Source organism: Triticum dicoccoides, chromosome 1A (genome assembly GCF_002162155.2).
Source record: "Triticum dicoccoides isolate Atlit2015 ecotype Zavitan chromosome 1A, WEW_v2.0, whole genome shotgun sequence".
Lineage (NCBI taxonomy): Eukaryota > Viridiplantae > Streptophyta > Magnoliopsida > Poales > Poaceae > Triticum > Triticum dicoccoides.
Genome location: NC_041380.1, coordinates 535,145,444 through 535,159,287, shown reverse-complemented (window position 1 = coordinate 535,159,287; position 13,844 = coordinate 535,145,444). Strand labels below are relative to the sequence as shown.

At 43.6% G+C, this 13,844-nt stretch overlaps 2 protein-coding genes, 1 non-coding gene and 1 pseudogene across 4 annotated transcripts in view; 3 read left to right on the top strand and 1 right to left on the bottom strand.

Moving 5' to 3' along the window:
* Positions 1-6,413: 6,413 nt before the first annotated feature.
* Positions 6,414-11,081, top strand: LOC119354713 (annotated as a pseudogene).
* Positions 11,082-12,418: 1,337 nt separating this feature from the next.
* Positions 12,419-12,490, top strand: TRNAD-GUC. Its single transcript has one exon. It is a non-coding gene; the product is annotated as a tRNA-Asp (tRNA).
* A 422-nt stretch (positions 12,491-12,912) lies between these two features.
* Positions 12,913-13,844, top strand: part of LOC119286653 (S-norcoclaurine synthase 1-like) — a 5,403-nt gene continuing 4,471 nt past the window's right edge. Inside the window, exon 1 of the mRNA XM_037566070.1 lies at positions 12,913-13,287. Within this exon, the coding sequence (XP_037421967.1) occupies positions 13,057-13,287 (231 nt within the window). The 5' untranslated portion in view covers positions 12,913-13,056. The remainder of the gene's footprint in view (positions 13,288-13,844) is intronic.
* LOC119286664 overlaps positions 13,336-13,844 on the bottom strand; it is a 3,989-nt gene continuing 3,480 nt past the window's right edge. For both annotated transcript variants that reach the window (XM_037566098.1, XM_037566089.1), the window contains exon 3: positions 13,336-13,844. In XM_037566098.1, the coding sequence (XP_037421995.1) occupies positions 13,517-13,844 (328 nt within the window). In that variant the 3' untranslated portion in view covers positions 13,336-13,516.

The window sequence follows — 13,844 nt, the reverse complement described above, 5'->3', positions numbered from 1 at the left end:
GGAGGAGAGGACGACAAAGATGATGGAGGAGGAGAGGGCACAGAATGACATGCAGGAGAGGGCCATGTACGAGCTCCTTGTGGTAAGTTTCTTCTGCAGATTAGCCAAAACATTCATGTAGTGTTTGTCTCATTACTAACTAGTATGACTGAGTCGTCAAAACCAAATGTGTAGTCTGTGTGCGAGAAGACAGGTCAGACCGCTCCGCCGATGCCAGTGATTGCTCCTGGGACCACGGTGAGTTTTATTTGAATGGACATTACTTGCTAGTCTTAACATTTGAGTGTCATCATGCTAACAAGACATTGGAAATGATCTTTGGTGCAACGTAACTCCAGACAAGCATCGCACGATCCTTCTCCAGCTACCGACACGAGCCACCCCGCTCCTACACCTCCTGGATCTTGGTAAGTTTATCTAGTGTTTTGCTTAACACATGCATAAAGACCTAGACTTAGCTTTATTTCCTCCAATGCTTACCATAATGACCTAGACTTAGCTTCTTCTCCTCCAAAATGACTTAATAAGCTTACTGACCTCCAAAACCATCCATTTTACCTAAGTTAGCTCTAAAACGATCTGTACTTAGCTTACTTATGTCAAAAATTGCATAATTAGCTTAGTTAGCTCATAGACGATCCATTTTACCTAAGTTAGCTCTAAAATGACCCATTTTATAAATGATCCAGTTCATCCAAGTTAGCTAAAAAATGACCCATTTTACCTAGATCAGCTCCTAAATGATCCATTTTACCTACGTTAGCTTTAAAATGACCCATTTCACCTAGGTTAACTCCAAAATGACCCATCTTACCTAGGTTATCTCATAAACGATCCATTTCAACTAATTTAGCTCATAAACGATCCATTTCACCAAGTTAGCTAAAAAATGATCCATTTCACCTAAATTAGCTCTTAAATGATCCATTTCACCTAAGTTAGCTCAAAAAGATCCATTTCAACTAAATTAGCTCATAAATGATCCATTTCACCTAAGTTAGCTCAAAAATGATCCATTTCAACTAAGTTAGCTCATAAATGATCCATTTCACCTAAGTTAGCTAAAAACGATCCATTTCACCTTAGTTACCTAAAAAACGATCCATTTGACCTTAGTTAGCTCATAAACGACCCATTTCAACTAAGTTAGCTCATAAATGATCCATTTCACCTTAGCTAGCTCATAAACGACCCATTTCAACTTAGTTAGCTCATATATGATCCATTTCACGTAAGTTAGCTCATAAATGACATACTCTTCTTGTTCTAGTCTTCTTCTTGTTCTACTCTTCTTGTTCTAGTCTTCTTCTTATTCTACTCTTCTTCTTGTTCTACTCTTCTTGTTCTAACTTTCTTATTTTTCATTTTGCAGATTTCATTCACTTGACGAAAGCTTGCATAGATGGAGTGCTCCTTATCCCTTTCTCTGTTTCTTTTGTATCGTTGAACTATGCATGTATCGTTGGATGAAACTATTGTAATATATATGGTTGGATGCCTCTATATTGAACTTGTTATGTATGATGGAACTATGCATGTAATATATATGGTTGGATGATGAAGTTATGTGTTGGATATCTTATATGTTTGCTCTGTAATGGCCTTCTGAAATATATCTATATATGTCATATATATATATATATTTGTGATGAAAATTGTTGGATTTAATAAAAAACAGATAAAAGAGCCAATATGTAGGCTCTTTGTCGTCTGCCACCGACGGCAACGGGCTCTTTGCCGTCTGCCGGGGACGGCAAAGAAGACACGTGGCATCCAGCTGTGCTTCCTAGGAGCTGACCCATTTGGTCAGTTTGCCTACAGTGGCAGACGACAAAGACTTTGCCATCAGTGGCAGACGGCAAAGAACCTGCACTTTGCCATCAGTGGCAGACGGCAAAGAACCTGCCATGTAGTGACGTGTAGATGACATCATACGGCGGACGGCAAAGACACTAGAAATTTTGCCGTCGGCGGCAGACGGCAAAGGCCTGCCGTTAGCTACTTAACGGACTGACAGCGCAATTATTGCCGTCCGCTCTCTTTTCCGTCCGCCGCAGACGGCAAAGGGCCTTTGCCATCAGCCGCCAGGAAGCAGATGGCAAAGTAGCTGTTTACCGTAGCCTACTTTGCCAGAGCCTTTTGCCGTTCGCGGCTGACGGCAAAGGCCTTTGCCGTCCGCCGTTCATGCCTTTGCCGTCCGCCGTAGCAGACGGCAAAATAGCTGATTCCTGTAGTGATAGTATACACATTTGTCAGCTTCGTTCACAACAAAGCCAGCAGATGTCAGAGTAGTGTTGAACTTCTCATGCCATTGCTTAGGCGCTTGTTTCAGGCCATACAAAGATTTCACTAGCTTACCCACCTTTCTTTCCTGACCATTTACTACAAAGACATACGGCTGTTGCATGTAAATTTCCTCGTCTAGCTCTCCGTTAAGGAAAGCCGTCTTAACGTCCATCCGATGAATGAGAAGACCATGCGAGGCAGCCAAAGCGAGTAACACTCGAATGGTTGTCAGTCTAGCCACAGGTGAATAAGTGTCAAAGAAATCCTCTTCTTCTTTCTGGGTATAACCCTTGGCCACAAGCCTAGCCTTGTACTCCTCAACAGTACCATCGGGCCTAAGCTTCCTTTTGAACACCCACTTACATCCTAATGGTCGACAACCATAAGGACGATCAGTGATCTCCCATGTCCCGTTAGCCAAGATGGAATCCATCTCACTACGGACCGCATCCTTCCAGTAGTCAGCACCCGGAGATGCATAAGCTTCTGAAATGGAGCTGGGAGTATCATCATCCACGAGGTACACGAGGAAATCATCACCAAAGGACTTTGCAGTCCTTTGTCTCTTGCTCCTAACAGGAGCTTCCTCATCATCCTCCGTGGAACTCTTATCACTTTTATGTTCATAATATTCCATCGAAATAGCAGGTTCAGGAGTCTCATCAGATTCCAGTCTAGAATTGCCTTGCATATCTCTCATGGGGAAAATATCCTCAAAGAATGTAGCATCCCTAGACTCTATAATTGTACCGACCTTCTGGTCAGGTACCTCAGATTTCACCACTAGAAATCTATAGCCAACGCTATGCTTGGCATAGCCAAGAAAAACACAGTCCACGGTCTTTGGTCCCAACTTGCGCTTTTTGATTATCGGCACATTGACTTTCGCCAAACAGCTCCAAGTGCGCAAGTAAGAGAGTGTAGTTCTTTTCTTTTCCCATTGCTCATAGGGAGTAGTCTCATTATCCTTTGTGGGAACTTTATTCAGGACATGACAGGATGTCAATACAGCCTCCCCCCACCATGCCTTGGATAAATCCGATGTATCGAACATGGTGTTAAACAAATCAGTTAGAGTACGGTTTTTCCGTTCGGCAACCCCGTTTGACTGGGGTGAGTAGGGAGGTGTCCTCTCATGAATAATACCATGTTCCGCATAGAATAAATCAAACTCATTAGAAAAGTACTCTCCACCACGATCAGACCGGACTCGTTTTATTTTCTTCTCAAGTTGGTTCTCAACTTCAGCCTTATAGACTTTAAAGTAGTGTAGAGCCTCATCTTTCGTATTTAACAAATACACATAGTAGAATCTAGTGGAATCATCAGTCAGAGTCATGAAGTATTTCTTTCCACCTTTAGTTAACACACCATTCATCTCACAGAGATCTGAATGTATGAGCTCTAGAGGTGCCAGGTGTCTCTCCTTCGCAGGCTTGTGAGGCTTACGAGGTTGCTTAGCTTGCACACACGCATGGCACTTAGAGCCTTTGGCTAAAGTGAAACTCGGGATTAAATCCATCTTAGCTAGCCGCGTCATACAACCGAAATTAATGTGACAAAGACGTGAGTGTCAAACCTCAGATTCGTTCACATTAGAATGAATTTGGTTTCGCGACTTTATTATAGAAATCCTCCAGGGAAAGGCCGAACAAACCACCACAATCATATCCTTTTCCAACAAATAGTCCATACCGAGATACGACTACTTTGTTAGACTCAAATACTAACTTAAACCCTTCTTTACATAGAATGGAGCCACTAACGAGATTCTTATTTATGGTGGGGACATGTTGCACGTTCTTCAGTTGCACGATCTTTCCCAAAGTAAACTTCAGATCTACCGTGCCAACACCATGAACAGAAGCATGCGAGCCATTCCTCATCAGGGCGGAACAATCTCGTGTGACCTGGTAGGAATAAAACAAAGACACATCAACACACACATGAATATTGGCCCAGTGTCAATCCACCCATCGGTGGACTGACAAACTGAAAGTATGGTAAACAGATTACCATACCCAGATGTCGCACCATTGTTGCTCAGAGTGACATTCACAGACTTGGAGTCCTGTGCTGGCTTCTTGTACTTGTTTGGGCACTTGTTTGCCCAATGTTCATCTGAATCACAAGTAAAGTAGCCATCTCTCTTTTTTGTCTTTCTTCTTACCCTTCTTCTTAAAGGTAGTATTCTGCTGGACAGAGTTCTTTCCCTTGAACTTGTGGAAGTTCTTCTGCACCACATTGGCGCTAGAAGAACCCTCTGCCCCTTTCACGTGTGAGTCCTTTGCTCTCAAGTTCTGCTCAATACTGAGATGACCAATGCCATCCTCAACAGAGAATTCACGTCTCAGGTGCTTGAGAGAAGTAGCAAAGTTCCTCCAACTAGGAGGGAGTTTTGCAATGATGCAACCCGCGACAAACTTGTCCGGTAACTCACACTTCAGCAGCTCCAGCTCCTTAGCAATGCACTGTATCTCATGAGCCTGGTCCAATACAGAACGGTTATCAACCATCCTGTAATCATAGAACTGCTCCATGGCATACAACTCACTGCCAGCATCAGTTGCGCCGAATTTGACTTCGAGCGCATCCCACAAGTTTTTGGCAACGCCCGTATGAATATAGGCGTCAACCAACTTGTCTTCACACTTAGAACTGCTCCCAGAAAGATTGTGGTTGCCTCCTAAACGCCTTCTCCTGTTCAGGAGCAATCGTTTTTGTGAGGGACACACCACCAACCCAGAACATGTTCATCGCTGTGAGCCACAAGGTGGTCCTAGTCTGCCAACGCTTAAAATGCGTCCCGGTAAAAATTTTCGGTTTCACAGTAGCAGCAAATTCTTGAATCGAAAAGTGCCTAAAATAAGGTTTTGGGATTGTTGGAAATATTAGCACTTTTCCGATTAGCCTTATCCACGAGTAAACAGTAAGCATGGCATAAAAGGTTTGCATCTCATAGCGATACCTAAGTATACTAGAACGTACAGAACATAGAATCGAACCTTCTATGAGCAGCACATATACGGCTAGCATAAGTACGAGTAAACGAGGGATGAACAGATCATACCCTCCGGTTGGCCAGGCCAACACGGCGGCTACAGCAGCAGCCTCGGCGTCGTCCGTGGCCTTCTTCTTAGCGGCGGCATCGTCGGCCATGGTGTCGTTGCAGAGGAAGTAGTGGAAGCAGAGGCGAACGTAGTTGGGGACGGATCGGGAGCAGTCGCGTCGAGACGCTCCCCAAAAACCTTATTGTTGTTCTCTCGGGCAGGATCTCGAACGACAGGGTTCTGGAGGCACCTGCTCTCCCGAGCAGCCGTGCACGCGGTCGTCGGGATGGGATCGCCGGAGGCAGCACGGAGTGAGGAACAGTAGATGACGGCTAGGTCACGCGAGAGGGAGTGAGTGAACCGAACTAGGTTATTTCACTGGCCAGAGTCTTCTTATATAGTCCGTAAGGAAGAAAGTCGTGGGCCTTGCCGAGGCCCACGACCGAGTCAGCCCACTCCCGGCAAGGGAGTCGTTGTTCCCAGCAAGGGTTGCACTCCCGGCAAGGGAGTCGATGAATATGCGGGTCCCGGCAAGGGTCGCGCCCCGGCAAGGGAGTCGACGAATCCCGGCAACGCAAGTCAGCCCACAGTCCAACGTCTTGGCCAGTGGCCCACATGTTAGCGACTCGTTAATTAATCCCTGATTAATTAATTCATTCCTGAGCGGCAAAAATAAGCTTCGGCTCATTCCCATAGTGTGCGCGCGCGTGCGGCAAGGCGGGCGGCGGCGGAGGAGGAGCGCGCGTGTAACTTCTCTTCCCAAGCTCCCAATGACAAGTGGTAGAGCAGCCCTTATAAAGAGGTCTCAACTCTCTTCAACTAACAAGGTGAGACTAAACTTCCCACCACCTGCCATCTCATGCATGGGCCTCAAAATTAACCAGGGATTAGTGTCTTATATAGGCCTAAGCCCATCCATAATCCAACATAGGGGACCATGAACAGAAGCGCTTCTGCTGCAGACGCACGTGCTGATCCAATTCTGAAAAAGGAGCACTTCAGCGGCGGACGGGCGTTGGGCCCAGGCACGCACCAGAGCCGCAGAAGCAGCCCTACTCGCTGGCCATCGGCAGCGGCATGTCGCTCCTATACCCGAAGCAGCCACAGACCTCCGCCGACGAGAGCCTCCATGGCCTCCACGGACTCACGCCCCGAGCCACCAGCTCCTGCACACAACGTCGTCACTCCACTGTTGCTATTGAATTCGTCTGTGAATATGGTGTGTTCTCCTTGGTTCAGTTTACCTTACTGAACTAGTTCTGTGGCTGGTTCCAGCAGCGCCTACTAACCACTCGTGATGAATCCCGCAAGGTGATGATGATGATTGAATGAACAATTCTATTTTTCGCAAGACGGTTCATTGAGATGAAGACATGGTTAGTATACAAGTAGTACTTACTACTACCTCCGTTCGGAAATACTTGTCTTTGAAATGGATAAAAAGGATGTAACTAGAACTAAAATACGTCTAGATACATCTATCTCTTGGACAAGTATTTCCGGACGGAGGAAGTACATTTTAGGCAAACTTTGCTGGAAAAAACGAAGCAAAAATATTTGCATGTTTTTTTTAACAAATTCCCCATGCCTTGCTTCAGTTTAATTGTTAACATCACCTAGGATAGAAGAAGCAAGTGGATCAGTATGCTGACGAGCAAGAAGTTATACTCAGATAGGTGGACGAGCAATAACCAAAAGAAACTGATCGGCAGATTTTTGGCTTCCTTTTCCCCCATTTTGTTGGGGTCAGGATCAGGTTTACCATGATCTATAATCTTTGGGCACATGAGTTGGTCACTGGGTTTTGAGGATTCTCACATTTTTGTGTTAGTGATTAGCATTTGGAATTTCCTTGAACGAATTTTTGGGGCTTCTTTTCAGAGCCTATATTCAAGTATGAATTATGAGATATGAGGCACCTCTTTTGTTGACCTTTTACATCTCATCTGTGGGCAGTATATTTTGCTTAGTTCATGTGGAAGAGCTTCAATAGAGAGTGTGTCATGCAACACTAATTAATGTTCATGCTGATTAAGCTTATTCTAAAATACATTTATTTAAAACTATTACAAAACATTTACCCATTTGAAGCGAAAGATCTGATCAAGGGTAACAGGGAACTTGTATTCATGAAAAATAATCGGGAGGGAGCAGAATAGAGTAGCAGGTCTTTTTAGCCAAATTAGCGTGGTAATTTTTGTGTACATCACTCATGATCAAACAATGTGGTAACTTTTGAACCGGGGGAAATTAGTTATTGTAAACATGCCTCTATAACTTCTTTGCAAATAGCATAATAATATACACACCATAACCTGATAAATTACATACAAGCACCACGGCAATTTGAACCAAGAAATTTTTTATTGAAAAATATACCCCAATAACTCATGTGTAAAATAACATGGTAATATACACACAATAAAGCTGATAACTCATATACAAATAACACGGTAACTTTTGACTCGGGTAAAAATGTTGAAAAAGCATACCCTCCTCCAATAACTTCTGTGCAAATAGCATGATAATGTATTCACTGCAGACGTGATAATTTAGACACAAATAACATGGTAACTTTGACCAAATGAAAAAAAAGTTGTTAAAAATATACCCCGGTAACTTATGTGAAAATAGCACAGTACCATATTATCTGCATACCCGTTAACTTATTACAAACAACGCGATAATTTTGATCGAAGGGAAAAATGTTGTTGAAAAATATACACCCCCGGTAACTTATGTGATAAACAACACCGCATTCCCGATGACTTACATACAGACACCATGGTAACTTTGACCAAAGAAAAACAAAGTTGGTGAAAAATATTCCCATAGTTTATGTGAAAATAGCACAGTAATATACATACCCGATTATTTATGTACAAACACTACGGTAACTTTGACCAAAGGAAAAAAGTTATTGAAAAACCATACCCCGGTACTTATGTGAAAATGACACGGTAATATAAGAAACCGCATAGTGGATAGTTTATGTACAAGCATCGCGGTAACTTTGTCCAAAGGGGAAAAAGTTACTGAAAACTGTACCCCGGTAATTTATGTGAAAATAGCACGGTAATATACGAACCACATATCTGACAATTTAGTGCAAACACTGCGGTAACAGTCACCACAGTAACATTTGACAAAGGGAAAACATTGTTTACGAATATACCCCGATAATTTCTATGTAAATAGTATGGTAATATATGCCCCTCATTTCTGATAACTTAAGTGCAAACACCGTGGTAATTTGCATCTGAAAAGGAGGAAGGGGACTTCCGGGTTTGTGAACCGTGTGAATCGATATGTAACATGCAGAAAAAAAGATGGAACTAGAATGCATAGTCCTAAAACCCAACCAAATGAGGCTGGTGTTTTGGATTTTCAGTTACTGTTGGTTGTCTTTTTTTTGGTTAATCTCGTCTCAAGTAGATACATCTAGCATGTAGATTGAACCTAATCAATAAAGGTGGCTAGCACAGTTGGATGTCATTACATTCTGTATATGTGACAGTGTAGGTTCGATCCCCATTTGTTCCATTTTTTCGCCTATTTTTAAACAGCTGACTGCCCAAAAAATTGGGTGGACCCCGCAAACTAAGAGTTGGTTTGTTCGAGGGGAGGTGGGATCAAAGGCTGGCAGCCCAGAATCAAGAGGAGCCCGCGAGAGGAGGTAGGATCGAAGGGAGTGATTCGTTCGAGAGGAGGGGGTCGTGTGGTAGTTTTGCAATCTGCCACACAGTTGACAAATATCACAGTCCTAAGTACATCTATCATACCTGAACTCCAATCATTGTAACAGTTTATGTACTATCACATAACACTATTTGTGTTTGCTAGCTCAGGCCTATGATTTCACGCGCATTATCGGTTCATTTAACTTCAAAGGTTATGCTTCTCTTAACAAGATGCAAAAGATCTAATGGAACAACAGGTGAGATTAATTTTACAACTTACTCCCTCCGTCCCATAATATAAAAACGCTCTTATATTATGGGACGGAGGGAGTAATATCTAACTCCCTCCTTTGTTATGCATAATTTTTATGACTCTTTTATGTTCTAGGGGCATGTTCACTTTTTTTGCGGGATCTAGGGGCATGTCCAATGTCCATGCAATATTCATTACAGTTATGTCAGTATACCTAGTGTTCTTCCTGGGTTTGTTTTCTGACCAGCAGGATGGACCAGTAACGGTTAGAAGTTCAAGCCTCTCCAGTTTTACGTTAGGGGTATCTGTATGCTATTACTTCATTTACTTTTCTTGAGAGAATGCACAAAAAGCTTTTCTTTGGCACATGTGTCTTCCCCTTGCCTCGTTGTGAGCTGAATCTCATGTTTGCCAGGTCTCTATTGGGTATTTCATTACATATATGCCATGATATATTGGCTTTACCCTGCCCTTGGTGGAATGGAGTATGTTAGTAAATATGTTTTTGCCATGCCTTCCCTTCTCTACCTCCTGTTTAGCATTTTGAACTGACTAATCTTGCCTACTACTCTCGTTTGACTCTTCTAAACTGTCTTTTCTGTCTCTATTGTTTACTTGTTAGGTTATCCACCACATGTTGTCACTTATGTCTACAATGTACGCTATGCTTTCTGGGGAAGCACATGTATACATATACATGGGTCTCATCAGTGAGACTACAACGAGGAATCGGTCTAAGATGGTAACTTGGATATGTGAACAAATTACACAATTGTTGTTTATATATTGTCATACTTCAATCCGTCTAAACTGATATTATGTCTCCTGATCTCATCAACGTTCCTTGATGTTGCTGGAATGAAAAACTCCAAAGCTTACTTGTTAACGGAGTTGCAATGGTTGTTACTTGGCTGGTAAGCACACGACACTAGTTGCTACAAATGACATTTATTTGTAATTGTTCTTGCTTGTCTGATAAGCACAAGACACTATTCACTTATAATGACACATCATATACATGTCTAGAAAAACATTGAATTTGTATAACCGCATCCAAGATTGTTGACTGCAGTAGTCCTACAATTTTCTGATTCACAACGCGGTGTAGTTGTGTTGACTGTTGACTACTTTGAATCTGACAAGTGGCTGGCTTCGAGGGTATATTACTGATACATAAGTCTTTTTGTCCTACATTAGAAACTGGAATTTTCTGTTGCACACCACAAAGGGAATAATTATCCGTTGGATCTTCTGAATTTCACCTTTTTCAAATTGGTAGCATACATCACATAAGTTTTGATAGGTCATATAAGTATTGGATTGTTTGTAAGGCAAACGTGGCCTTTGTAACTCCTGGGGGACTTGAGATAAATTTATCAAATTTACAACCGTAACACGACCAATGATGCAAACACTTAGATTTACTCAAATCTATTTGCTAAATTAGTATTATGATGTGTATGTCTAAAAAACAAATATTATATGTTTTTATTACCACCAATTGGTTCCTAATCTCGAAACAAATGTCTTCATGAAGGTTGCAAGGATAATTATGTTCATGTACTTGTTCCATCACATGTTTGTACATTATGATCAGGTACACTACGATTCAACCGAGTTCACTATACACCACAGGTACTGCACACATAATTCCAAGTTATACTTGTTCATTGATAGATTAAGAAGATGAACCCCTTTGGCTATTTTCTAGTATTTATTGCGCCTTGCATAATCTTTCTGATGAATGTGCTTTGGTTCTCCAAGATCGTAAAAGGTCTCAAGGAGACGATAGCCAAGAGGCATACTGAGTAGTGGAATGAGTATATTCATGATTTAACATACAACCACCATCCGATCATCTGTAGATCTGATTACATCTGCATATAGCTTCCGAGTAGTTACTACCATAGCTCCAGCTCGGCTGTCATGTTTCGGTGTTTGACTATTCAACCTTTCCTAGTGCTCAATTTGTATATATGTCTGGTTACAGCTGCGTTTACTTATTTGTATGTTAAATCTTTTAGTTGTGTATATGTGCTTGTATCTTTTGAGCAATTTCTGTGTTTGAGTTGCATATTTTTGTCATTTTCTATCAGTTCCGGAGATCCCTAGTGGTCTAGACAGTCTGCCTTCAAAACGATAAGTTAGAATTGGTGCAAACTCAGGCTATTAGGTTTGGCAGTGCTTTGAGGATCATTTGTGGGTTCCAACATGCAAAGGATGAATAAAAGAAAGAAGAGCTGGAGGCCCAGTATAAACAAATTTTTAGCACACTCAACAAGCTCGATTGGCTTTGCTTTGTCTTTACTAAGGCAGATTGGGTGAAGGATGTTGTAGGTGAATCAAAATACCGAGATTCCTCCAAGGTACGATCTCTGCAACTAGATATAAGATGTTTTTTAGTTTTGAACTTCAAACATGTCTTGTATTACCTCTGCCCTCAAAATTTTGTCGTAGCTTTAACACTAAAACGTGTCTAGATACATTCCTATGTAGACAAATGCAAGACAAGTAATTCAGGACGGAGGGAGTATTTTGTTATAGAGGGAGTATATACCAGCTAATCAGATGCCTACAAAGTGCCCATTCTACCTTGAAAAGCTTAGATTATGTGATCTGTGTAGGACATATATAGAATGGAGCTCTCTGGCAAGAACACTGTAATCGTTAATCTCTGCCTCCATTTTCAGTATCTTAATAATATGATTACTAGCGCTTGGTATGTGGCAGTGAGCATGGCATCTCTAGGCCAACTCCAAGTCCAACCTTCTTCTCCACATCCCGAGAGTCTGGCTTAGCTCTGCGTAGACGTCCATAGCTCCCACAACTCAGGGTGCTCGGTCCCTGGCGTTCATGAGTAGGGTTATATTGCGGAATCTGAAAAAAAAAAGTAGGGTTATTACGGTGGTGGTGTACTGGTCCCCGGCGTGCGGACGAGAAAGATTTCTCTGATGATGGGGGAGTTCATGAAGGAGAAGGCACAGATCACGTGGAGCACGGTGCTGCTAGAAAACAAGGGGAACTTTGTCTGTGGCGGAATCTACTAGTGAAGGCAAGAACAGAGCCAGCGTGCTTAGCTGCTTGGTGGGGCCTGAGGGAGCTAGTTTATAACAGTCAAGTTAGCTTCAGTTCGATGCAAGCACAAGCAAGTCGTTGTAGTATAGTGGTAAGTATTCCCGCCTGTCACGCGGGTGACCCGGGTTCGATCCCCGGCAACGGCGGTACAACTATTTTTGTCTGTTCGTTTCTTTTGTTACGTCCCACGGTGCTATTCTTTTCCACGAACGTGAAGCGCACGTGTTTCCCAAACGTCATGGACAACGCCAAGACATCGTCAACTCTTCCAGAGACACGCAACATGTGACTTTATTCAGGAAAGGGAAAACATTGTACAACTCGCACCGGAAATGTAGTCTTCTTCCGGTGAAAACCATCATTATGTAGGGGCTCTCTCTTTTATTTACTCTTTGATGATTGAAGGTAGTATATGGGACATCAACGACTGCTCCCATGACCCACTTCTGGTTTGGATGAGTTAAACGGACAACTGCTCTGATGATCTACTTCTTGTCTGCATGTGTTAAAGTGGAGCTGAAACATGGATACATTATTGACATGCACATGCGGACGTCCCACCATCGAACCAACATCACAACTCATTATCAGCTGGCGTACTGGAGTCTGATCAGAGCGCGCAACTAACCCAGCACAGCACCTACCTAAACGCAGGAGAGTAGTACAGCGCAGTTCAGCATTTCTGCAGTGGGTGACGAGCAAGGGAGGACCGATGGAGCGCGTCGTCGACGAGGTCGTCCTCAGCAGGGCCGAGATCGCGGACTCCACTGTGCTCCCCGACAGGTATGCCCGGCCGGACGAGGTCGGGGACGGGGTCGTCGTGGGCGACGACGAGAACTACGAGGTGCCGCTGGTAGACATGGCGAGGCTGCTCGACCCGGACTCCTCGGAGGCGGAGACGGCCAAGCTCGGCTCTGCGTGTCGAGACTGGGGCTTCTTCCAGGTCAGACATCCCTATTTCGAAGTTTAATTTGACGAAAATGCAAATATTTTGGCATGCTCCTAGTAGCTAGTAAACCGGCTGATGTTAGGGATTTATAAACCGCCTTGTCAGCCGTTGATTTGGTTTGACTTGGGCCGTTTGATCTCTAGACCAGCTAGCTATCGGCTATCTGCACAGCATCCTCGTTTCTCCAGGTTGCGGCAGCCCCGTCACAGACTCACAGGTCATCTCACGGGAAACCGCCCACGAGGTCGCCATGCACGGCCACAGGTGCAGCGCCACGTTGCGACAACGACGCTGCTGCAACCATCCATTGAAGCACCGGCGATGTTCCGGCAGCCCGACAATGCTCCAACACAACACCGATGATGCTTCGTTGCAGTACCGGCGATGCTCCGGCGGCCGGCAATGCTGGAACACAACACCGGTGATGCTTCGTTGCAGCACCGGCGATGCTCCGGCGGCTCGGCAATGCTCCAACATAACACCGGTGATGCTTCGTTGCAGCACCAGCGATGCTCCGTCGGCCCAGCAATGCTCCAACACAACACCGGTGA